We start from the raw sequence: 24,157 nt of genomic DNA, 5'->3' as shown, positions 1-24,157 counted from the left end.
GATTTATGGAACATAGAAGATTACTTGAATCCTAGGGGCTGTTGAAATCCTCCTCCTTATCCATAACCACAACTACTGGCTATATGTAAGATGATTACTAGAAAGAGAGACAACTCCTGAGCAAATATCTCAGGAGGAAGCTCACACCCTTAACCTCTAAAACAAAGGTTTTATCTTTCACTTCCACAAAACACCTTGTTTTAGTCCACTGCCTGCTAGAACTGCTTGGCAATTTCTCAAAGCAACATGAAAGCTATCTAGAGGTATCTAGAAGGCATGAGTTGAACACAGTCCATTTGACAATGCTAGCAACTTTGCACACTATTAATTTTTCCAAGGCTGGATGGGATCATCTCAAAGCTCTGTGGTAATTCCCAGTGTAAGGAAAAAATGGGAAGATCTTGGGATCTGGTATTTGACCAGAAAATACCATCACTTCAGTTAGATTAAGCACACAGACCTGCACCTGTTTGCAAGCATATAAGAATTGTCTATTGTGAGAGATGCAGTCGACCCCTTCACCAAAATAACTGTAGCCTGGGATAGGTTCCAAAGGAGGTAAGGGCCTGAGCCATAGTTGGGCCAAGAACTCCTCTGAAAACTCACAAAGGAGTAGAGCCACTGATGCATTTGAACGTGGAGCACCAATCATGTGACTGACAAATGAATAGTGGGTAGCTTTTCCAAGACTCATTTATCAGGGGACAAAGAAAAGTTGTGGGTACAAGGAGTCTCATGCATACCTTTCCTATTGCATGTCACTTGACTATGAGTCAGCCACTTTATTCCACAAATCTGACAGCCTGAGTGAGCCTTCTTTGCACCCACCCTGCTAAACAATGTGACTGCATGGCAGAGATCTCCCCTTGAGGGGGGACACCTCTCATTGTGCTCCTCAAAGCAGAGAAACCCTTTACCAATGACAGATCTTTGATAAGTGACTCACAGCATACTGAATTAATACTAATGAAACATTAGTATTTAATAGCTGTATGCATTAGTAATTATTATAAAGTTTGTACAGATAATTCCATTAGATACAAACCTTTGTCCAACTCTAAAACTAAGGTTGGCCCTAGTTGTACCTAAGCTCCATCAGGAGTTTAGAAAGCAAGGGGGACCACTCTGAACCTCTTGACTTGACAGGTGGATCTTCTTTACCCTTCTGTGTCTTTGGTCTCTTTCTGAACTATTCTAATTCAAGTCTGACTCCATTTTCCTTCATATGTTTTTTCCATGCAGTAATCAACAAGGTGAACCTTGCGATGGAAGTTGCTGAACCTTGGTAAACCACTATTTTGTTAATTTCCATCAAATTTACTGAACACTTCCAAATTATTGCGCTTAACTCAACAAAATATATTGCTGCTTCCCTCTTTTGAGTGAGGTGCATTCCATTCACCTGTAAAACTCTTCGAGAAGTATGAAAACTCAAGGCTGAACTCAGTGAAGCAATCCAAGAAAACCCACTATTACTTCCAGGCTGAAAACATTAGCTACTCATAGCAAGGCAGCAAGCCAAACCTGTGTTCTCACAGTTCTCCTCATCACTATTGTCAGAGCAGTCATCTTCCCCATCACAGCGCCAGGACAGACGGACACAGCGTCCTGATTTACAGCGGAACTGGTCAGCCGTGCACATGGAAGTAGCTGAGAAGCCAAAGGAAGAGCATTAGATGAACAAGAAGGATCAGAAGAGACCCAATCCCAAAGTCCCAAAGACTCTTTTACATCTGCAGAAGCTGGGTGTTTCCAGCAATTCCCATCACTCACTGCAGTTCCTCTCATCTGATTGATCATCACAGTCGAAGTCTCCGTCACACCTCCAGCCAGCATTAATGCACAAGCCACTGTTGCACATGAACTCTCCAGAGCGACAGGGCTGGTGAGATGCTGCACACATGGGAAAGAATATAAACAGCCATCTCAGACCAGTGTGACATTCCCAGAGCCCCTCAGCACCACCCTCACACTCCACTGCTGTGGAACCTGGTCCTAAGTAGACTCATCCTGGAAAATGCTTTGATTCCCATACACAGAAGTGTGTTGGCTACACAGTTCTCATCACTATGCTCACTTTCCCAAGTGAAAAAATGAGAGAAGAGAAGAGAAGAGAAGAGAAGAGAAGAGAAGAGAAGAGAAGAGAAGAGAAGAGAAGAGAAGAGAAGAGAAGAGAAGAGAAGAGAAGAGAAGAGAAGAGAAGAGAAGAGAAGAGAAGAGAAGAGAAGAGAAGAGAAGAGAAGAGAAGAGAAGAATAAAATGAAATGGAATAGAATAAAATAAAGTAAAATAAAGTAAAATACCAGATTAGGTGTAAACAATTCGATTGCCATTTACACTGGAACTCCTCCTGGATGGAATCATCTCAGAGCTCTGTGGTAATTCCCAGTGTAAGGAAAATATATAAGGAAGAATGTAAGGAAGATCTTGGGATCTGGTATTTTACCAGAACACACATCACTTAGGTTAGGTTAAGCACACAGACCTGTTTGCAAGTATGTAAGGACTGTCTACTGTGAGAGATGCAGTCGACCCCTTCACCAAACTAACTGTAGTTAGTTTGAGGTTTGCAATTGGGATGATCAGACCAGTGTTTCACCCTGCACTAACTTACAGCAGTCAGATTCATCAGACCAATCCCCACAGTCATCGTCTCCATCACAGTGGTAGATGTCCAGGATGCAGCGTCCGTAGGCACACTGGAACTCCTCCAAGCTGCAGGTGGCAGCTGGAACATCTGATGCTAACAAGGGAATCACAGAAAGAAATGTCTGAGGTGACAAGGCAGAATCTGGTTGAGATGCAACCTTCCCAGCTGTAACTGCTGACTCACAGATATTCAGTGGAAAGGTGTTGGAAATTCCCAGCCATTCCTGCATATCTCTGTGTGACTTTTATTACTGAGAGGAGCTTGAATGCTGTTTGGACTCCACTGATAGGCAGGCTAAGCCTTTATAGAAAGACACACGTGCAGACAATCCACTAAAAATAATTAATTTTTTTCTTTTTTCTTGTAAGAATTGCACAGCATGTCAGTATCTAAACATAAACTTTTTTCAAGAGTCATTAAGTGCTAAAGAAGGAAGAAGCTATGAGAAGGAAATGTCAATGGGAAAGCAATAAAAAGGATCCAGGACTGTCACCTTCTGTCTTATGCTTGAGCCAGAATCTTAGTACCCTCTGGAAAGTATTTGAGTTGTTTATTAAACCTGAAAAAGGCAGCTCCAAAAACAGACAGAAAAACAAAGATACCCTTTGGAATAGCTCTATATTAAGGACTGAAGCATACCAGAATGTAAGGCTGAAGTACAGAATGATTCCTTTAAAATTTCAATCAAAATAAGTACTTGAGAACCAAAGGAAACAAGCAAGCAACAAGATGCCCAGGTCTGTGCCTGACCTGGATCTCCCAGCTCCCTTTCCTCTGAAGTTGTCACCAAAACAAACCCCACCTTATCAGTGAGGAGCACTGCCAGACAGATGACCCTGAGCAAAGCCCAACAAATTTACAGCCAAGGATTTGCCCATTGTTTTCTGTTCAGCAGTACACCATGTGGGAAGGGATGAAAAATATTTTGAGTCCCACAGTACAGAATCTGACACCTCTCCTCACACTGTCCAGGGAATGAACTACATGTTTCAGGCCTTTTAACTGAGGAACTCTGAAAATGAATCCATTAAACAAACTGGTAAAGAAAGACTGACAGTCTGGAAAGTGAACTACACCAGCCTCTCCAACCAGAAGTAGTGGGTACAGTCTGCAGCAAGACCTTTAGTTTAGTGATTATCCAGTGGATGGATACTAAAATGTGTGCTAACATGTGCCTCACCAAAGGAGCCTGAAAGGATTGTTTGGGCCTCCTCAAGGAGAAAATTAGGATAGTGACTTAAATTCTCACATGGTGTGATTCAATTATAACACACATCCACCCCAAAAAGAAACACACACACACCCCAAAAAAACTAGAACAATGTTGTTCCACCTTGCCCTAGGTCACTGACAGGCAGGGTGGGAGATAAGGAAGAGATGACAACCATGCAGAGGAAGATAAGAGAAAGAGATGTAGTCAAAATGAGCTCCTCAGCAAGTTACTTAAAATGCCTTATAGAGACAACTACCAGCCAGGAATGGAGAATTCCAGCTCAAAGCAGCAGGGATACCAGTCCAGGGTGCCTCCACTCCCATAGGAAGCAAGGTTGAAACTTTTCCCTTCCCAAGTGGCTATTCATGTCCTGCAGGGAGGCGACAGGCAAGGGATCTAGGAAGGGAGAAGGGGAAAGGAGAGTGGGAGAGGCTGACACCCTCCTAGAGCCCTTCCCTGGCTTAGAAATGTTTGCAAGCCCTGGCTCCCTACCAACTCTCATTATCTGGAGAGATAAAAGACAACTCCCCCATGCATCCACTCCCCCTGTCCTTCAGGAGCTGGAGGCCTTGATCCCCCTCCCAGAGCCTTTTGAAGTTTCCTGCTATCTAGAACAAATTCTGCAAAATCCCTTTGAGAGCAGAGTGGGGGAAGGGGCCACTGCAACTTCCACAGACACGGACAGCACTCACAGAGCCAGAAGAGAAGCTGTGGGGGTTAGGAAAGTAGATAATCAGCTCCTGTCCTACTTGTTAGAAGCCTGGGAAGGTGGTGGAGAAAACAACTGCTGTGAGCTCTCACATTGCCCCTTCCCCATCAGCCACTTTAGGGCCAACATGCCACATGAAGCACCCAAGCGAAGAGAAGTTGGTCAGGCAGGCAGCCCCTGAATGTGCCAGCAGGGACTACACAGTCCTCCTGGATGCTATCAGTGGGCAGAGCCTCCCACTCCAAAATTTCAGGAATCAGGCAAGAGGAAAAAGAAGGGAAAAGTTTTCTCACCTTCCTCCCACACCTTCCCAACTCCTAGAGCTCTACATAGAACTCCAAACAGCAAAGCAGGAGTCTCCTGCTCCACCTCAAGGTCACAGAGCCATGGGAAGGAACAGGGAAGAAGCCAGGCACAGAAAAAGGATGCCTGTGAGGTAACACAAGAGATACACCATGCTCTTGTGCCCTCTGGGGTAGGCACCAGAAGACAGACACAGCTGCCAGCATAGGCAGAACTAACTCAATTTTGAACTCTGCTTCAGAAAACATGCCCAGCCCCAGGACAGGAGCAGGTCCAAAGGGCTACTTCCCTTACAAAGCAAGGAGAGCACTTACGGCAGTTCTCTTCATCTGAGCCATCCTTGCAGTCTGTGTCACCATCACAGAACCAGTGCTCAGCTATGCAGCTGCCATCACTGCAACGAAACTCCTTCTCCGAGCACTTCCTCATATCTGCAGAGACAGCAATGCAGATAAACTCTTGGCTTTGCTCAAAGTACCCAGGAAACAACCACACCATGCTTCTGAAGCTCCTAGGGCACCCACAAACAAGAGTAAACCACACATAACCCTGTCATACATGAGCAAACCCATCATTCTTCATTTTACTGGCAGAGTTTGCTGGATTCAAAAGGAATCCACAGGACTATACAATGGCACATCAAGGAATAACAGGTCTCAAGTGATTTTTGCCTGGCAGGTAAGCCACACAGCCTGAGATCCCAAGCAGACAGCCCTGGGAATGGAATATTCCACAAGCCAAACCAGCTTCAAGTTCTTGCCATGCTGAGGGGATCCTAGAACTGCACAGGCTGGAGTCAGTGCAACCCCTTTTAAAGCACTGACAGAGCAGTACTTGTACTTGTAGGGCCACATTACTCACCACACTGCTCATCACTGTTGTCACCACAGTCGTTGTCACCATCACAGTGCCACAGGCTGCGAATGCAGTATCCATTCTGACATGAGAACTCATCTTCCTCACACTCCCGAGGAGCTATGGAGACACAACAGAGACAGGGTGAAGGCAAGGCACAAAGATGTACCTTGCAGGACAGCAAATCTGTGACATGTTACAAATCAAGCAACTCTATCCCCCAAGGACGGTGTGATGTTGGAGAGCTGATATCCCTTTCCCTAAAAATACCAGGAGGGCCACTGTGAGATTTCTGTTTCTCTTCCACTCCATCTGCAAGTCAATAGTACAGCAGGCCCTAAAACTTGAGAACATGGGCTGGAGGAAGTACCTGGAACAGAGAGATGAAGCCACACACAATATGCTGGGCTGGTATTCTAACACAGCCCCAAGCCAGGCTCAAAAGATCCCTTTGCAAAAAAAAAAAAAAAAAAAAAAAAGGCAATCCAGGCCTCTTTTTAAAGGAATTAATAGGCTCTATCATTATTTAACAAATAGTCGGGGGTAGAATTACCTCTCCACTTTCTTTTTACAACAATACTAAAGCTATCTTCAAAGGAAAGGAAATGTTCACTGAAAAGGGAGAGAAAATGTAAACTTCCTCTTCAGAACACCTCAGCATCTGCAGCCTCATTTCACCCTGCCAGTCCTCTAAGGAAGTTTGTCTGCAGACCAGTGAGGAAAGGAACTGCAAAATTAGCACCCAAGGACCTCAATCCAACAGAAACCCTCTGATGGTTACATGCTGGTCTGAACAACCCCCTTAAGGCGTCTCTTATTCATGGAATCTTGTCTTCCTCCTTTCACTAATCCCAAATCTGTTGATCACAGCCTTCTCCACTGTTGTCTTGCCTATCAATGCATTCCAATTTTTTCTGAAAAGCAAAAGACCAAACAGACCCAGACCTATATACCTTTCTTCTAACAGACTTTTAATAGACTGGAAAACTGAGCTTAGTCCTGTGATCCAGAACATCACACAGGATGTCAAATCCCTGAACCTTGTTTCCCAATCCTTTGCCCAAATGGATAGGTAAAGGTCAGGGGTATACTGAGCAAAAATTGATTTATTTCCACACAAGTATTGGACATGGAATACCTTACAGTCAAGAGCTTTATTTTTGCACTTCTGGAGATGTGGTTCCTCCATCCTCCATAGCCACTTTGGATATCATGCACACAAATTTTGTAGAATTCAAGGGCTGTAGAACAATACTTATTAAGCAGCTGCAACCACCTCAACCAGACAGCAAACCAGTTCTGCTCCTCACTGAAGCCTGATGCCAGCTCTAGCAACCAGTGCAGCTTCAGAGAAGCTGAAGCTCCAGTGCCACAGAACAATGTTGTTTTTTTGGCACATACTGCCAAGTTCAGACCTGACAATTTCTTGTGGAGAATGCAAGTTGTCTTCCTGAATATCTTTTGTTGATGGAAACCAACCACAGGTATCCCTTGTCCTGTGGGTCCACAGAGAGGAAAGGAGGGGGCTGAACTCCAGACTAGGGAAAAATTCCCTCAGTTTTAAAATAATGTACAGGAGCACAAGAAGAGTGCTCACAGCTAGCAAAGCCTGCCATGGCAGTTCTTCTGCAGCCAGCTCTCAGTGTAGCTGGTCTCTGTGCAGGCAGCATCCCTACATCACCTCCTCATCCTTGGGGAGCTCTGTCTGAAGGGTGAGGATGATGGGGACAGCTCAGCACAGCAGAAAAGTTAGACAGTGGAACCTGAGGCCACAGGAAGCCAGCCAGACAGGCAGTTCAGTAGGATTTGGCAGGGGTGAGGTGTTTCCACGAACAGGGGAGGACTTCAAGAGCTCAGCCCAGGGGAAGTGCTTCATGGCATGTTAACTAGCAAGGCTGCAGGGCATAAGTGGTTCTCCAGCTGGAGGGAGAAGCATCCCCTCCCCCAGGACAGGCAGCAGAACAGCAAGCCAGGTGCCAAGGTGGCAGGGCTTAGGGACACCAGGTACACACCTCTGTCAAAGGCAGCTCATTAAAAGGAAAGGTCTGCTTACAGCCCTCTAATAAAAAGGGTCAAGTTTCTTCAGTCATGGCAGGAAGGCACTGCAACCACCCTCTTCCCTCAGTGAGGTGACTTACGGCAGTCCTGCTCATCAGAATCATCCTCGCAGTCGTTGTCCCCATCGCAGATCCAGGACCGCCGGATACACTTCCCATTGTCACAGTGGAAGTCCAAGGGGGAGCAAGTGGGAAGCACTGCAACAGCAAAGAAACACCTCATGGAGCTGCAGCCAGCTTCCTTCCTGAAAGCAAAGTTTCTTCCCTCCTAAAGGAGAAGGCTACTCCTCTTAGAAAGAAAAGATGTAAGATTTCAAGTCATGAGGAAGAGATGTCCTTCAGACAGGGGTAGGGTAGGTCCCCAGAGAAGGGCTGAACTTCCCACAATGAAGTGGTCACCAGTTCCCCCACTACATCAACTTTTTAACTCTTTCATCCCTTCTCCCATTACTGCACTTGTTTTTATAAGAAGCAAAAATCACATCTTCAGCACCTTTTCCTATGTGCTTCCCAGTCCTCTTTCTATTACACAGCAAGTTCCTTAACTGAGTACTATCAGAAGCAATGCTGCTGGGAACAGGATCTTGCAAGGTACATGTGTTCCAGCACAGGGACTTTGCCAGCATTTTTGTATAACAAACCTGTGAGGAGAAAGTGAGAGGCAAGAACCTATGCTGGGAATAATTCACTGTACCTCAAGTGTGGACAAGACATTCCAAGCCCTGAGAGAAGTCTCCAGAAGGGATAGAGGAAGGGGGCAGACAGGAGATGATGCTTGCCTACATAGGAGTCTGCTGTCAACAGTGTTTGAAGAGGCCTGGAGCCACAAAGCAGGAATTCAAGGGTGAGCATCAGCCCTGTCCTTCCCCCCACAGATGAGAGGAACACTCAGCTCTGGGAGGTTCATGCTTTTAAGTGCTGCCAGCTGTAGCAGGGAAGGGGCTGCACAAGACTGTTCCTGACAGGTGTGTTCTCCAAAGAACAACGTTTGCTCAGCAGTGTGAAGGAGTGAGGGCTGGAGAGATGAATGCCTGAAACTCTTTCATCCCAGCCCAGCTTGCCAACAGCATCCCCCATCTGTCACCAGGCGGGCCAGCCCTCTTCTGCTATGCTGTTACTTCTTCTCCTGCCAACACTGCCCTGGAGGTAGGAGTGTGAGAGGAGGGAGGCAGGTAAAAGAAGGTGAAGACAGCAGCCACACACACAAGGAGGAGGATTTAGTAAGAAGAACAAATAGCCACATTTTCAGCTTTTTCAGCTTCCTTGACCCTCCATTCCCTCTTGGTCCAGGACTGCTGTCAACATCCTAGACTGCACTATGCAGAATCATCCACTGCTCTCTCTAGCAGGTCCTCCCATGTTTCTCACCAAGGGTCTGTCCTAAAAGCCTCCCACCCTAAGGGTACACTAGCACAGTTACATTCAGACTTGTTCTAACACTGCTTTTCCTAACCACAAGTTCAGATCATCTTCTCAGCTGTTTCTGCAGTATGGCAGACGTAGGCATCTCCAAGCAGATGTCACTGCTCTCAATGCTGAACTGTGAACCAAGTGACAAAACACAGAACCTGGCACTGGGCCTTGAGAAAAGGTTCTTCCCACCATGTCCAGGATGCCCCCTGCAGATTTATGTTCAGGTCAGGTTCAGCTGCTTCTAGGCTCCAGAGAGGTATGAAGGGACGGGAAGCACACAAGTCTGTGTGTTGGGCAGCACTCTGGCCTCCCAAGGGCTGACCCGTTTCCTCACACTTTGCTGTCACTGAGCACCTCCGTGCTGTTATCAAAATGGAGCGAGACCTTACCCTCCTTCCCCAGGGCAGGCAGAAGGGGAAAACACTCCCGTTCCCAAACCCCGCTTCCAAAGAAAAACGAGACAGATTTTTAGATTCTCAGGCTCAGTCCCACAGATTTGCCAGGCCTCTCTCCCCCCAAGCATCACTTCCATACACTGCATGCAGAGCAAACCTTCCCTGGCCTCAGCTGTGGTTTCAGGACTCTGACCATCCCCCCAGCATTTGCTTTTCTGTCTGCTCTCCCCAGTCCCAGCGTGACTAATCACCAAAGGACTGCACAGGAGCCCCTGGAAGGGAATTTGCATGCTGGCTCTCCAGGGGAGAATTCTTCAGGCTCCCAGAGGGTTAGGCCATTAGCGCTGGTTCAGAGCCCATACCATTATCCCACTGAACTGCTGCATCCCTTCATGAGGTAACAACACAAAATGAAATTCCACCCCTACAGGGAGCAGTTCAGCCAATTTCATACTCCCTCTAAATATAAAAATTTCGCTTCAAGCACAGGGGAGGGGGGAGCAATGGGAAGATGGTAAAACACAAACTGCCACATACAAAGGAGGACCTAATTCCCACCCCAGCAGACAGCAAGTGTGTGCCAGCCCATACAACACCAGCAGGGAGATAAATCCCCTTCTATGGGAGCTCTCCTTTAAAGGAGAAGAAAAAAAAATACAAACCCCACTTAAAGTAAAAAAAAAAAAAACAAAACCCTAAAGAATGAAGGCTGATGTCTCACAGAGCAGAGGAATTGCCAATGGGATGAGGGCAAGAATTCACTTCAACTCATATCCTGAATCTAATAATCATCAGAAACAGATACTTCAAAGGAAAATGCAAGAGGTTCTCAGACAGCTTTCACACAGGGCCAGTCTCCTCCTAACCTCCACCTCCCAGCTCTGCCTTTCCAATCCACAGTCCCTTCTACCTGTTAAAAAGCAACCTGCGTCCACAGACACATTCCTGTTTCCTTCTATTCATTCTAAACACATCAGGCTCCAGTTCCACTGAAACCCTTTGCTTTAGGGCTGTAATTATTCAGCTTTTCTGTTGGTCAGTTTTTACTTGATATTTTGATGAGTTTCATTCCTATGGACTTAAAGCCAAGGGCATGCCACTAGCCCAGAGTTAGTGTTTAGTCCTGTTGTAAATATATCCAAGGTGTTTGGAATTTTGAACTCAAAAAGAAATTAAAAATTTAAGAGGTAATTTAGGACACTCAAACAACCTTCACTATTTTTTGCCCTGACATCACACAGCAGCTCTGTAATTTGTTATGTATTGGTTTAAGTCATATAACTCATTTTAAAAGCCAGACTGCCATGGTCAGAAGAGTGGTACATAGGACTACAAATGAATTGGTAGGAACTTAATCCCTGCCAGAGATGGAGCACAACCTCTCTGGACAAGCTGGATTATCATCTAGAAGACCAGAAAGAGAACCTCTATATCCTCTTCCCAACTTGATATTGATGTTTGTTTTGTCTCTTCAGCCCAACCTGTAAAATGGAGGCTATTTATTGCTTCCTAAGAAAGCAACAAGTCCTTTATCAGCAGTGATGAGTGATCACACAGTGCAGTAACGTGCTCTTACCACAGAACTGGTTAATGCCACAGTAAACACAGTTAAGCCTCTGACTACCTGCTCAATTTCCCTGCTCAATGTCACCACATCTGTGCTAAGAAACATTATTTTCCTAAAAGAGATGAGCACATATAAGTCCTAGGATGGAGCTGAAGGCAGACAAACACCCAAAACAGAGAGGGACTACCCCAGCTCCCCAGGCAGAGTAGAGAGGCAGGATGGGGATCAAGCCCAAGGAAAGGGAGCGGGTGGGAAAAGCGAGGCTGGGCAGAGACAGCCCAAGAGAGCACATCTGTCAGCAGAGAGTGAGCAACACAAAAAGGCCTTTGAACTTCCAACCATTTCCCTGAGCTCATCCCTCTGCATGGTCACACTGGACATCATCCAAGGTTTCAGAAAAGCTAGGTCTATCGTAAGCCTGCTGTTCCTCCCCCTCTCCCAACTCCTATTACACAGGGAACTCTTTTATGGCAGAGCAGAAGGGGAAAGGGGGAGGGGGAGGGCGGGAGAAAAGGGAAGTTTATAAGGTGAAACGCAGGCTGAATCACGTCCCAGTGTCCTTTGAACACTTTACCCCTGCTTCCTGTGGTGGGGCAGGTTGCTTTATACATATACATATACATGCTTTATACCCAAGGCCAGCAAATGAATGGTGTTCGAGCTCTGGAGCACAGTGGTTTGAACAAAACTACTTGTTTCATTGGACAAACTCCTGTTCACGTGAAGAATCAGAAGGTGATTTAAAATAAAATTAAAAAAAAAAACAAAAACAAAACAAAAATCATGCCACCTGCACTGGAGACAACAGCAGCCTGACCCCTATCTATATCCACACTTGTGAATGTGTATGATGAGCACAGGCTTATGCACAAACGTGGATTTGTTTGCTGAGATCTGCAGCAAAGTGAGCAGGAAGTCCAGGAACAAGGATAAAGGTTGTTCATCCACTCTCAGAAATAGGAGACACTGCATTTTACTAACCACATTTTGCAAATTCTATTTCAGAATATGGCACGTTGCTTCCAATTGCACTGCAGAACTGTATTTAATGGATGTAGCTGGTCAAAAGGAAGAAAAAAAAAAAGAATTAGAAAAGAGTATCAGCACCCAATCTTTCTCAGTCCTTTGATCACAAGCGTTCCGCCCAAGGGGACACTGCATTAATTCTTATTCCTTTTAAATGAACCACACCTATTCCAGGGCCAATAAAATGGTTAAGTATGGCTGCAGATATGGAACTGGTGTCACTTCAAGAGAAATTTGGGGCTCTCATCAAGAGCTCCTAACTAGTAAAACTTGAAGTTTAGAAGTGAAGTTTCACCCGAGCTCTAGACTAGTGATTAAGTAAAGGGCAGAGGGAAAATGATTCTTCTAAAAGTTTCCATTAACTTTACTAGAATACCTCCAAGACCTTTATCCTTGTATCACCTCAAATAATTTTGGTGTAGGTTGATAAGCAGACTGCACTGATAGCTTGAAGAAAATGAAGTAAATTCTTCAGTCCCTTTAAATAAAAAAAGTATTTGCACAACAGTGCATGAAGCTAAGGAAGCAGGTCTGTGTCTCATGGAGCTGCACACTTACAGGCTGATTAGGTTACAATGCACATTAAAAATTCAGAGTAAGGAGGAACTGCTGGGGGATGGTTACAAGGGGATCTGGTGTATCTTAGGAGAAGCAGGACTATTTATCAGTCCTCAGGCCAAGTTTACTCAGTTGTCCTTTCACCCTTGCCACAGGAAGTAGGACTCATTCACACCACCCAGGACTTCAAAGCAGATGCAGGAGAGCAGAATGAAAACCATCCCTCCTCTTGCATGCAGCTTTCCTTAGGGACTGTCCAAAGCAGCTTCTGCTGGCAGGAGGCATCTGAGCTACTCTGTGCATGTGTACCAAGGGCTCTCAAGCCAGACAGTGTCAGCAAACTGGAGAGCTGACACCAGAGAAAATCTATGAAGCTGGCAGGACAGCTGGGAGGTTGCTTATTACTATTATTACTACAGCACTCTGGCTTGTAAACATGATCCAGAGCAGGAAGCAAACATGTCATGGAATAATTGGCTCCTATCACAGCAGTGTTTCAGATTTGCAAGAAAAACAGTTCCTGTCTCAGCCAGGTCAGAAGAGGCAGGACACTGAATAAGGATGGGAAAACACCTATGAGAGGCAGACATTCTGAGGACACCAATACAAGGGGAAAATGCCTGGGATCTGCAGAGAAAGGGTAATAGCTGAGGAAAACTTAGTACAACTGACTCAAAACATGGGAACTTGTTTTATAGTTTGCAGTAGAACATTAAAAAAACAAAGCGAAACAAAACAGAACTAAACCACATATTTTAAAATTTTTTCTCAAACCCGAAAACCTCTAAATCTCACTCAAAACGAAGATTCCCTGTGCCTGCTCTGCTCTTATTTTTCATTGGAGGAGCTGCAGCTCCTCACTCACCACCAAGCATCTTCCTTTTCTTATTTTTTTTTCACACATAGTGCATTTTAAGCTGTCATTCTTCTATTGAAATAATACACTAGCAAATTGCATCACTAGAGAATTTGGTAAACTCCAGTCCACTGTGTCTACAGACAGAGATGCAAGATTGAATCTTGACTTGCTAAAGGAACTTTCACATTTCTTCCCACCTCATGTTCTCCTGCTTTATTAGGAGCCCACCAGTTCAATGCCTTTCCATGATCCTCTCCTTTCCCCAACTAGACAGATATTTCTCAGGAACTCATTCTTGTCACTGCATTGGCTTACAGTATACATATAAGTTGATAAATTGAAGGAAAAGTAGACCTTAAAACAAGCATGGCTGCAGCTTTATTTCTCTGGAAAGTTAGGACATTCACAGGAGAAAAGAGAAGATCCCATAACTCTGTAAAACTATCTTGCAGCAAACCAGTGGAAATGTGGGATTCCTTGCAATCACCTGTGTGCACTCTTCTGATCCAGATGTCTATTGGATGGTAATATAATTAATTCCCTCCTTTAAAACTCAGAGCTGTACTTTCATACATAACTGAAAAAATAATCCCATCAGCTTTAGCATCTCAGAAGAGTCAGGGTAATTGGTTGCACAGAGTTAGGTTCATGAGTCAGAACAAACCACTCAGCTCACCACAGCATGAAGAATAGCCTCATGGGTTTTGAGGAATCCCACTTGTAGGCATGCAGTTTGACCTCAAGAAATGTCTTTGACCTTGAGGTATAATCAGCAAAAAAGAGAAAGTGGTTTGATACTTTGTAAGTTAGAGAATCAGCAGAAACTTTTAACCTATCCACTTTTTAGGCGGGTGGACAGCTTGTAATGACCAATCATGAAGTAACAGGGAAAGTGTCTGTGCTCGTGGACAAATAATAAGAGTATAAAAGCAAACAGAAGTCATGAATCATAGAATCACAGAACTAGCTGGGTTGGAAGGGACCTCAGAGATCATCAATCCAACCCTTGATCCACTACTGCTGCAGTTCCCAGCCCATGGCACTGAGTGCCACATCCAGTCTCTTATTTTTAAATATCTCCAGGGATGGAGAATCCACTACTTCCCTGGGCAGCCCATTCCAATGTCTGATCACCCTCTCCATAAAGAAATTTTCTAATGTCCAACCTAAACCTCCCCTGGCACAACTTGAGACCCTGCCCTCTTGTCTTGCTAAATAAATTGCTGTTGCTTGATATACTGATGGGTTGTGTCAGTCATTTTTATCCACCATCAAATAGTGACCCTGAGGTGATCAGGACGTGGTGAGATGGTATGGAGAGCTGCAGACCAAGAACAGATGGAGGTGGAGCCCCACAAAGCATACAGTGGACCAGAGAGCCAGACTGCCCAGGCAGAGACAAAAAACAAGACACCTTGGAAGAAGGTTGAGCAGCTGGGAACAAAACCATGTCAGCAGAAGAATAAATGTTTTAAACATTTGGACACGTATTTTGCTAAAGCAGGGCATGAGGAGTGCACTTTACAGACGCTGCTCACCTGGTGCAAGCAGAATGGGGTGAAGGCAGATAGATGCACAGACTGCTTTTTAAGGGCAGACGTGGGAGGGGGCTGGAAAAATCTTGTTTGATGCAGCTACAAAGAGCAACATTGTGGCTAAAGACTCTTTTAATTGTCTAGCCTGGTTTTGGAGTCTTTGGGAGACCCTCTATTGATTGACTTTTCTGGTGCCCTGGAGACAGGGGAACCTAAATGCCAGTTGTCTACTGCTCCTTAAAAAGATTTATTAACTATCCAACCAGTGCCTGTCACTTATAAAGGGTACAGATCCAGCAAAATTTTGGAGGGAAGTTTACCATAAAGCACAGGAGGCAGGGAGATGGAGTTAGCTTGGTATGCCCAATCCTCTCAGATGCAGATGGCCAAAACCCAGATGGGACCCATTTAATTGGAGTGTTATTAAAGATCTACACACCACTGTTATGCTGCACATTTTCAGCTCTCTTTATCCTCAATCCTTATTTCACAATATTTTTATGAGTGAATTAACCCCTTTTGACTCCCCTAATATCACACAACTCATATTTACCCCTACTCAGATATTGTTGTTTGAGGCTCAATGGAGGCACATAGTTAATGAAGCAGACCTCCAGTTGCCAGAGACTGACCCACATTTTGGGGCTGGTCCTCCTCAGCTGCTGGGGGAACCCTCCAATACAACTCTCTCAGCTGCAGGCCCAACTTCATCCTATGGTTTTACAGCAAGGCAAGGAATTGGCATTTCTGGCTATGCAGAAGGTGCCTGGTTTGGGTTGCCCTCAGCAGCCTTGGACATCTACAAAGCAGAGGCCACCAGAAACTTATGTGTGGTTCATTGGTCCTTTGTGAGAGGCCATTGAGAAACAAGTTAGCAATGTTCCAGCTCAGAAGGCACTGATTTTGCAACCAGCAAAGGACAATGCAAATGAGGATTTAAAAGAGTAATTCAGCCTTTACAAAATCCTAGTCTTGTTAATACCATTGAGGCAGCCAGTAAGGTGGGAACGACCACCCACCAGAGGAATGAACTTGCTAAGACCTTTGCTGCAGCTGTTTGCATCATGAAAACTTGTTTCCAATGTGGGCAGCTAAGACATTTTAAACAGAACTGCCCAAGCCATCCTGGACCAGGCAACAGAGATAGCGATGTGTTCAGTGGTTCCTGTACCCCCATACGGAAAGCAAGGACACGTTGCTAAACAGTGTCAATCTAAGTTTAATAAACAGGGTCAGGCATTAACACCAAAAGGTGTTTCAGGAAATGGGAAGAAATGCCTCCACACAACTACTTCCAAGTATATGTGACAGCCTGTGAGCTTGGACAGAAAGAAGCACCAGTGTGGATGTCACCACAGCTGCCTCAGTAACTGTTGATGACAATAAGGTCTATAAGGTGCCTTTAAATGCTTCTGAACCATTGGGATATGGCTTAAGTGCCTTATTACTAGAATGTTTTAGTGTTACCCTGCAAGGATTATTTGTTTGCCAAAATCTATAGACTGAGATGAAGGGTTTGGGTCAACAGGGGAAGCTCAAGTGTTTTGGACCCGAGCAGTAACTACTTCTTGACCCAATATGAAATGTATTTTAAAAGCATTTCAAGGCCTTCCCTGTCAAATTACAGTGACAGGAATGATGGATACTGGAGCAGATGTAACTATCATTGCTCAGAAGTGTTGGTCATCTACTTGGCCCACTCTTCCCTCTGCATCAGTAGAGGGAATTTGAGGCACTATCAATCAACAGAGTTTGCTCCCTGTACAAATCCTTGATCCAAATGGCCAAGTTGCCACAGTCTGTCCATATGTCATCTTAGCACCCCTAAACCTATGGGAGTGAGATTGTTTGGCACACTAGGGCCTCGCTTTCAGTACAAACAAACAGGATTTTCCATAGGGGTGACTGAAAAGAGAGGCTGTCATAGGCCTAGCATTCCACTCCACTGGTTAACATCCAAACCCGTGGATTATGGATGGACCAGTGGCCCCTAACAACAGAAAAGTTAGCCCCTCTTAAGGATCTGATTAAAGAACAGTTGGTTTGAGGTAATATTGAACCTTCTCAAAGTCCTTGGAACACACCTGTGCTTGTTATCAAAAAGAAGTCTGGTAAATGGCATCTGTTAAGGACTTGAGATGGGTTAATGATGTGATGGAAAGCATGGGACCATTGCAACCTGGGATGCCCTCTCCAGTGATGATTCCTGCTACATGGGACATTTATATCATAGATCTAAAAGACTGTGTTTTTCACTATGCCTTTACATCCTGCAGAGAAGTTTGCCTTTACAGTGCTACCCACTAACAACAGTGAGCCTGGGCAATGGTATCATTGGACTGTATTGCCACAGGCCATGAAGAAGGGCCCCACTATTTGCCGGAGGTACCTTGCTCAGGCCTTAGCTCCAGTGCAAGAAGCTTTTCCATCAACTTACTGTTATCATTACAAGAATTACATTTTGGTACCTGCCACTACTAGCACAGACCTGGAAAGAGTGATACCTGTCCTTCCAAAGGCATTCGAGAAGCATGGTCTTCAAATAGCACCTGAGAAAGTTCATCAGCAACTTCCATGGAAATGCCTTGGTGTGAAGAATCTAGATCAAACCAGCCAGCCTCAGCAGGTGATGGTAAATCAGTCAGTACAAACATTAAATGATCTTCAGAAACTTTTGGGGACAATCAACTGGATCAGGCCACTACTGGGACTCACAAACAATTTGAAGGACATCTTACTTGGAGCATTAAAAATGTTTGGGTGACCCTGTTGTATGCTTTGATTCAGATAAAATTTTGTGCTTCTACAGGGAGTTATGATGGTCCCCTTCACATATGTTTAGCAGGATGTCCCTCAAACAGGTCCACAAAACCTTTTGGCATTTATGGTAACAGAACCAAGGTGCTCAATCTTACTGCTCCACCAAACATTACACATCTTGAAGACTGGTGTTGATTGGCTTATGGAATTACCAGGTCATTCAGTGGAATCCCAGGAATTTGGCCTTTTGGGAACATTGCCAGCAGAAGGGTGTGCCCTTTTTTTGTTATAAAAACAATTCTGGCCTACAAAACATTAACCCCAAATGCCCCTCTTTATCAGAATGGTTCCTCTTGGTGCACGCTGGAAGGGTCTAACTGGAGGTGTAAGGGACATCACATGTGCTCTGCCCCATCAAGTTACCAAGAGGTTTATTTCTTATTTGTGGGACAGAGCTTGGCCAGAAATACCTTCCTGGGCAGCTAGAGGACCATGAACTATTGGTAAGCTGGGTATGTTAAGCCCCACAACTAAATTAATATTGAATAACATACATCATGCTTTGGGGCAAAAAGAGTTAATGAAACATCTTACTATTAAGTGCTTCAGCCACAGGTGTAGATAGTATTAGAAATACCACCTTACAGAATTGAGCTGCTATAGATTTCTTTGTTATTAGCTCGTGGTTGTGAGGATTTTGATGGATAGTGTTGTATGGATTTGAATGACAGGTCTAGGTCTATCCACCAATGTATCCAGGAATTGATGAGCACTACTAAGAAGACCACAGAAGATGGAGGATTTTTTGGTCTGGCCCATCTGCTGGGGTGTTACAGGGTGCATAAGGAGTCTATTGCAGATGGGTCTTCTAATTCTGTGTGTTTTCCTGGTCGTCCTGTTGATAGTGCCATGTTTATTCTCCTGGTTGCAAAGGGCCCAGCAACAGACTATGAACATGGCCTTTATGCTGAAGAACAGAAAGGGGGAATTACAGGCATGCAGTTTGACCTCAAGGAGAGTCCTCGACCTTGAGGCATAGCCAACAGAAAAGAGAAAGTGGTTTGATACCTTGTAAGTAAGTTAGAGAATCAGCAGAAACTTCTAACCTATCCACTTTAAGCTTCAGGCAGGTGGACAGCTTGTAATGACCAATTATGAAATAATATGGAATATGCCTGTGCATGTGAACAGATAATAAGAGTATAAAAGTAAACAGAACTCATGAATAAATTATTGTTGCTTGATATCATTTTGATGGCTTGTGTCAGTCATTTTTGTCCACTGTTACTCACTGATTTTTTGTAACTAGGCCTTTAATATATTTGAAGCTTGCAGGATGACTTCATCAGGACAATCCAATCCTACAGCTTAATATTTGTATTAAAAAGAAATTCACTAATTTCAGATCTGGTATAAGTCAATAAATAAAAAAAAAATCAAGTTTAAACCAGAGACCTTGTCCAAAATGTCACTCCAACCAGAATACTCCATGCACATCACAGGGGAAGGAAGCCCAATCTGGGAACTGGCCATTCTTATCTACTATGTGTAAGCAACAGTGCTGACTTGTGAAAAGCTTACACTAATTTAAAGTTTGAGTTGCTGTTCCAAGGGGCTCACACCTCACCCCTGCTCTTGCACTTTTTTAATGCTTGGGTCAGTCATCAAACAGAGCAAATGGAAAACTGATCACACAAACGAGAACAGCTTCACAAGGCTCCTGTGTGACAAGCAAAAGAAGGGATTTCATCAAGCAATCTGCTGTAGCAAAGAGTTTAAACACCATAAAAACTAAGTAGGATAGGAAACAGCACAGACAACTGCTATGAACTTACACTGCACAGTCAATCCAGTTCTCACAAGCTACCAGGAGTATCACATACCTGGACTTACCATGAGCAGCTACTCAAAGCAAGATTCAGCAGACTTAATGGAATTAAGTGTTCCTAGGGTCCCCCTGCTGCAACCTCTCCTCTGTGTGCTACAGCCACACACTTCACATTGCTATAGTCTCATTTCTATAGTCTCCAGTCCCTTTGCTAACTTTTGCTTTTCTCTTTCTACTAAATTAATTGCACTTAGAGTACTTCTAACTGTCAGCTGAAGAAGTACTGCTCTTTGTATTTATTCTACTACAATGCAGTACTTTAAAAGGCAGCTCATACTGTAGTCATTCCCCTTGAGTCACTTTTCTACTCTCTATAAATGAAGCTTTTCATCTTCCCTTCCATTCTGCTGAACCTCCTGTCCCTCTCCAGCTTATCTCTCACTGAACTGTGGAGACCTACAACACAAATTGTAGTCTAAATTAATGTTTCAGCACTGTTACCCTACATGTGCTGCTTTCTAGAGTTTGCTCCAGTTTTATTCCTCCCTTTGCCTTGACACAAACTCTGAGCTGAAGAAAAAGCAGAAGAAAAATCCAGTTCCCACATTCTCTGCCTCACTTGGTTGCCTGCCTCTACCTGCTTCCCAACCTCCCATGCCCCTGAGTAGCAACAGATTGATCCCCAGTTTGCACAGCTTCCACTCAAATCCATACTGCCCAGATTTCCTTAATATATTAAGGATATAACACAGCTTTACTGTGCAAGACCAAAAGGTTTCTCCCACCCAAGCCACAGAGAAAGACACAATGCAATACCTGATGGCCAGAAAAAAAGTGTAAGAACATCCCATGCAAGTAAATGGTTCTCCTCAGAAGACAAAGTCCACCTGTATTTGTGATATAAAGACTTCCTGACTAAGAGGTGGCACATACACCTTTAACAGCTCTTGGTGGTTTTATATCCAGGAACGTGTCAAGTTACTTTCTGAGAACATCTGAAATTTCAGAATCCATTTTCTGTGGCAAGATCCACAGCCTAAGTATGTGCTTTATGAACAATCAACTCTCATTAGCTTTGAACCATCTCCTGATAGTTCCTGTGGAAGGTTTTATCCTTCCTGTCCCCAAATCTTACCATGACTTCTCAGCTGAATTTTGCTGAAGTAAAAACTCGAGCTTAAAAATAAGTATTTGTTGTCACAATTGTTACTGTCTCTTTCATGACTTTCCAATAAACTTCTGAACCTTTACTTCCCCTTAAAACCACCATCCCCTTCCCCCCAAAAAACACACCAATCCCCTCCCCCCCCCTCAAAAAAATACAACAGAACACCTAAAACCCAACCCATCAACCTCCCACCCTTGCAAATAAAAAAACATGAAAAAAAAGGCAAAAACAACCCCAAGCCAATTTCCTATGTGCTCAGCAAGAAACCAGTTTAGTTATTGGATATGCCTTACCTCCCCAAGCCCCTTATTCCTGCTCAACTTCTCCTTTGTCAGCCTATGCAGTTGAGTTCAACCTCCTCTCTCCTGCTCTTTCGAAATTTTAATACTATTTCTTCATTCCTTCATTCCCAGATTCTCATGTCCTCTTTCTTGAGCAAGTCAAGTTCTCAGATTTGTACTTCTCTTTATCTGATATAAACATCAAGGTTTTCCTTCCCCCTGATTTGATTTCTCCAGCTAAGATCATTTTCTTGCCCAATTATCCTTTCATTAACCATCTTTAAACTAAACACAGACGAAAGGTTTGCAGGTAACCTGTTTATCAATACCCCATTTATCACCCAGTGTCTTCCACACTGCTCACTCCTTGCAAAATTCTAAGAAAACAGAAGTGAGAAGGCAAATTTGTCACCAAGTTGGGTTGAGATCTCCCACACTCAAGGAAGAAGAGATTCTCCAAAACATGAGCTCAAAAGATGAAAAAAGCTCCTTTCCTTACAGCTGCTAAGGTCAGAAACCAGGAAAGGCTAAACAGACATCCAACAGAGGAAGATAAACTCCTCAATTATATTGATTAACTGAAGCCTTAAATCTTCAGCTCTGGGGAAACTTTCAGGAAATGAGTTCCAAGAAATTTGGCCTTTTTTTTCCCCCCTCCCTTCAGTCCTACCACAGACTGGAATCCAAAGAGATGATGTAAGAAAACAGCTTGCTCATGGCTGCAGGGAAAGAGTTTTTCACTATTCATCTATATTATGCTACACTGACTAAGAGTGACACTTCTTATCAGCTCTCATCGAGCTGGCCTTAGCTACACAGATGCTGACAGGATGCAGAAGCTTCAAGGTAACTTCTTTCAGCAGATCCCAAAACCAATGACTTGGGATTACAGTGCTTACCTTTCCCTCCTTTCATAGGGCAGAAACTAGAATGTGACTTTAAAAGGCAGATCTCCTCAATACATTTCTTCACACTGTTTATTAATTTTCCATTAATGTTTATATCAAAGTCATATAATTTAGTTCACAGATTGCACTCCTGCAAGAGTGGGGAAAACAGAAGTACCTCTCTCTGTCCCTCCTTTCCCTCTAAAAGACCAACATCCAACACCCCTCTGAAAGCTGCAAAAGGCAGAGTTGGGCTTTCACTGTGCTTTAAGTCAGCAGACACTGGCTCTGTGAGTACTGAATTCACTCAGAAGTAGTCATCCACAGACTTAAACATTTGTCATACAAAACCAAAAGATATGCCTGTAAAACAGAAAAGCAGCTGCAGAGGGGAAGTTCAGAAATTCAGTTTTCATAAAGACAAGCCAAGAATGGTATTCTTACTGCATCCATCTTCATCACTGTGGTCCCCACAGTCATTGTCTCCATCACACTGCCACTGAGCAGGGATGCAGGTGCATTCACCAAAAGCACTGACAGCACATGTAAAATGGTTACGTCCACAGGAGCACTCAGTGCTACTTGAAACACCTGTAAAGAACAAAAAAAAAAATAAATAAATTTAAGGGATTTGCCTATTTTACAGTAAAAGCATTAAATACAAAGTGACATCATAATTCTTCTCCGTGGACAAACTGTATGTACGAGCACCCACTCCACTGCAAAAGAAAACATTCACTCCCCTCACACTGCTGAAACAGGAGATCATGTCCTGTGGAGTTTCCTGGAATGGGGCTATTTGAAGGCAACAGCAAAAAAGACACTTGGGAAGTCAAAGCTGAAGAATAACTTGGCACCAGTCACAACCAAATGCAAGGAACCCCTGGTATCAGAACTCCCTTTTTGTTTTACAGCCTTCTCCTAGAGCACAATGTTGCTGCTGCTTCACTTAGTTCTTACACCACAACAGAAGGGATAGCAAAGATGCTGTTTAAAAAGTATCTGGGGTCTTCTCCAGACCCTGAACTTGCTAGATGCAAACCTTTTAGGTGCCACTGCTTTACAGATTTCAGTGAAAGGAAAAAAAAACCCACAACCTTTCTTCTGTAGAGAATACATTGTGACATTGTCCTGTCACAGAAGAACATTTGACATAAATGACATAAACTGACATTTACAAAAGCAAGAGAACAGGATTTTTAACTCTACAAACTAGCCAAAAGAAAATGCAGTCCAAATGTCAATATATTATCTCATAATAACCATGCTTTCCAGCCTCAAATTAGCTTAAGGAGCTCCCAGCCCTTTTCTCGCCTCTCAAGCTCCAGTACAATACTCTGCACATCTCTTGACTGGGACCCCCTGTGCAAATGCAACTATTTGTGATATTATCCCACACATTCTCTTAATAAAACTCTGCTTTGAGAGAAAACAGGTTATAGCCCACCTCTTAAAGAGGTCATGCCTGAACTTCTGTCTGATGTTATCTAGACAATCTATATAACCAATGCCACTGTTAAACAAATTATTATTCCACCAGTCAACAAGCCCCTCAGGCTAATCTGTGACTGGATTCTTTATGCATGGTTCCTTCTTTCTCCAACTCAAACAAACCTAAACTCTCAGAGTTTTTAATCTCATTGGTTACATCTAGTGTATCTCTGATAAATCATCAGCTGTAGCTACTGAAGGGTTAAAAAAAAAAAAAAAAAGACCTCGTAATTTCCTAATTTTCCATTCCAATTGAGAAAAGCAGTATCTGTAAAATTTTATTTACCTATTCTGCAGCTCTCTCAATAGGAGAATTCCCTCCAGTGAAGACATCCACTTGTGCTAGCTAAGATTTAAGTGTAGAGGGGATGCATCCCTTGCTTGAGGAACAATTAATTCCATAGGAAGTTTCTTCTGCAATAAATGCCTACATGGCAGCCTGCAAGGCCTAGCTACAAATTGTTTTCCAGCCACATCCACCATCTGCTGAACTGGGCCATGGAAAAATGGGTTGTGGAATCTCCCTTCACAGGTTGGGTGTTAACCATCTTTTATTTTGTCCCCCACCTCCACTACGAGTTATTTTAAAATGGTTTAGTAGA

At 43.9% G+C, this 24,157-nt stretch overlaps 1 protein-coding gene across 4 annotated transcripts in view; it reads right to left on the bottom strand.

Moving 5' to 3' along the window:
• Window positions 1-24,157, bottom strand: part of LOC103532504 (low-density lipoprotein receptor-related protein 4) — an 84,478-nt gene that overhangs the window by 23,028 nt on the left and 37,293 nt on the right. For all 4 annotated transcript variants that reach the window (XM_030452121.1, XM_030452122.1, XM_030452124.1 and 1 more), the window contains exons 2-8: window positions 22,509-22,655; window positions 7,869-7,985; window positions 5,737-5,850; window positions 5,190-5,306; window positions 2,615-2,743; window positions 1,774-1,893; window positions 1,525-1,650 (exon numbers count right to left, since the gene is read on the bottom strand). In XM_030452121.1, coding sequence (XP_030307981.1) covers window positions 1,525-1,650; window positions 1,774-1,893; window positions 2,615-2,743; window positions 5,190-5,306; window positions 5,737-5,850; window positions 7,869-7,985; window positions 22,509-22,655 — 870 coding nt within the window. The remainder of the gene's footprint in view (window positions 1-1,524; window positions 1,651-1,773; window positions 1,894-2,614; window positions 2,744-5,189; window positions 5,307-5,736; window positions 5,851-7,868; window positions 7,986-22,508; window positions 22,656-24,157) is intronic.

Source organism: Calypte anna, chromosome 5A (assembly GCF_003957555.1).
Source record: "Calypte anna isolate BGI_N300 chromosome 5A, bCalAnn1_v1.p, whole genome shotgun sequence".
NCBI lineage: Eukaryota > Metazoa > Chordata > Aves > Apodiformes > Trochilidae > Calypte > Calypte anna.
This window is presented reverse-complemented; position numbering and strand designations above follow the sequence as displayed.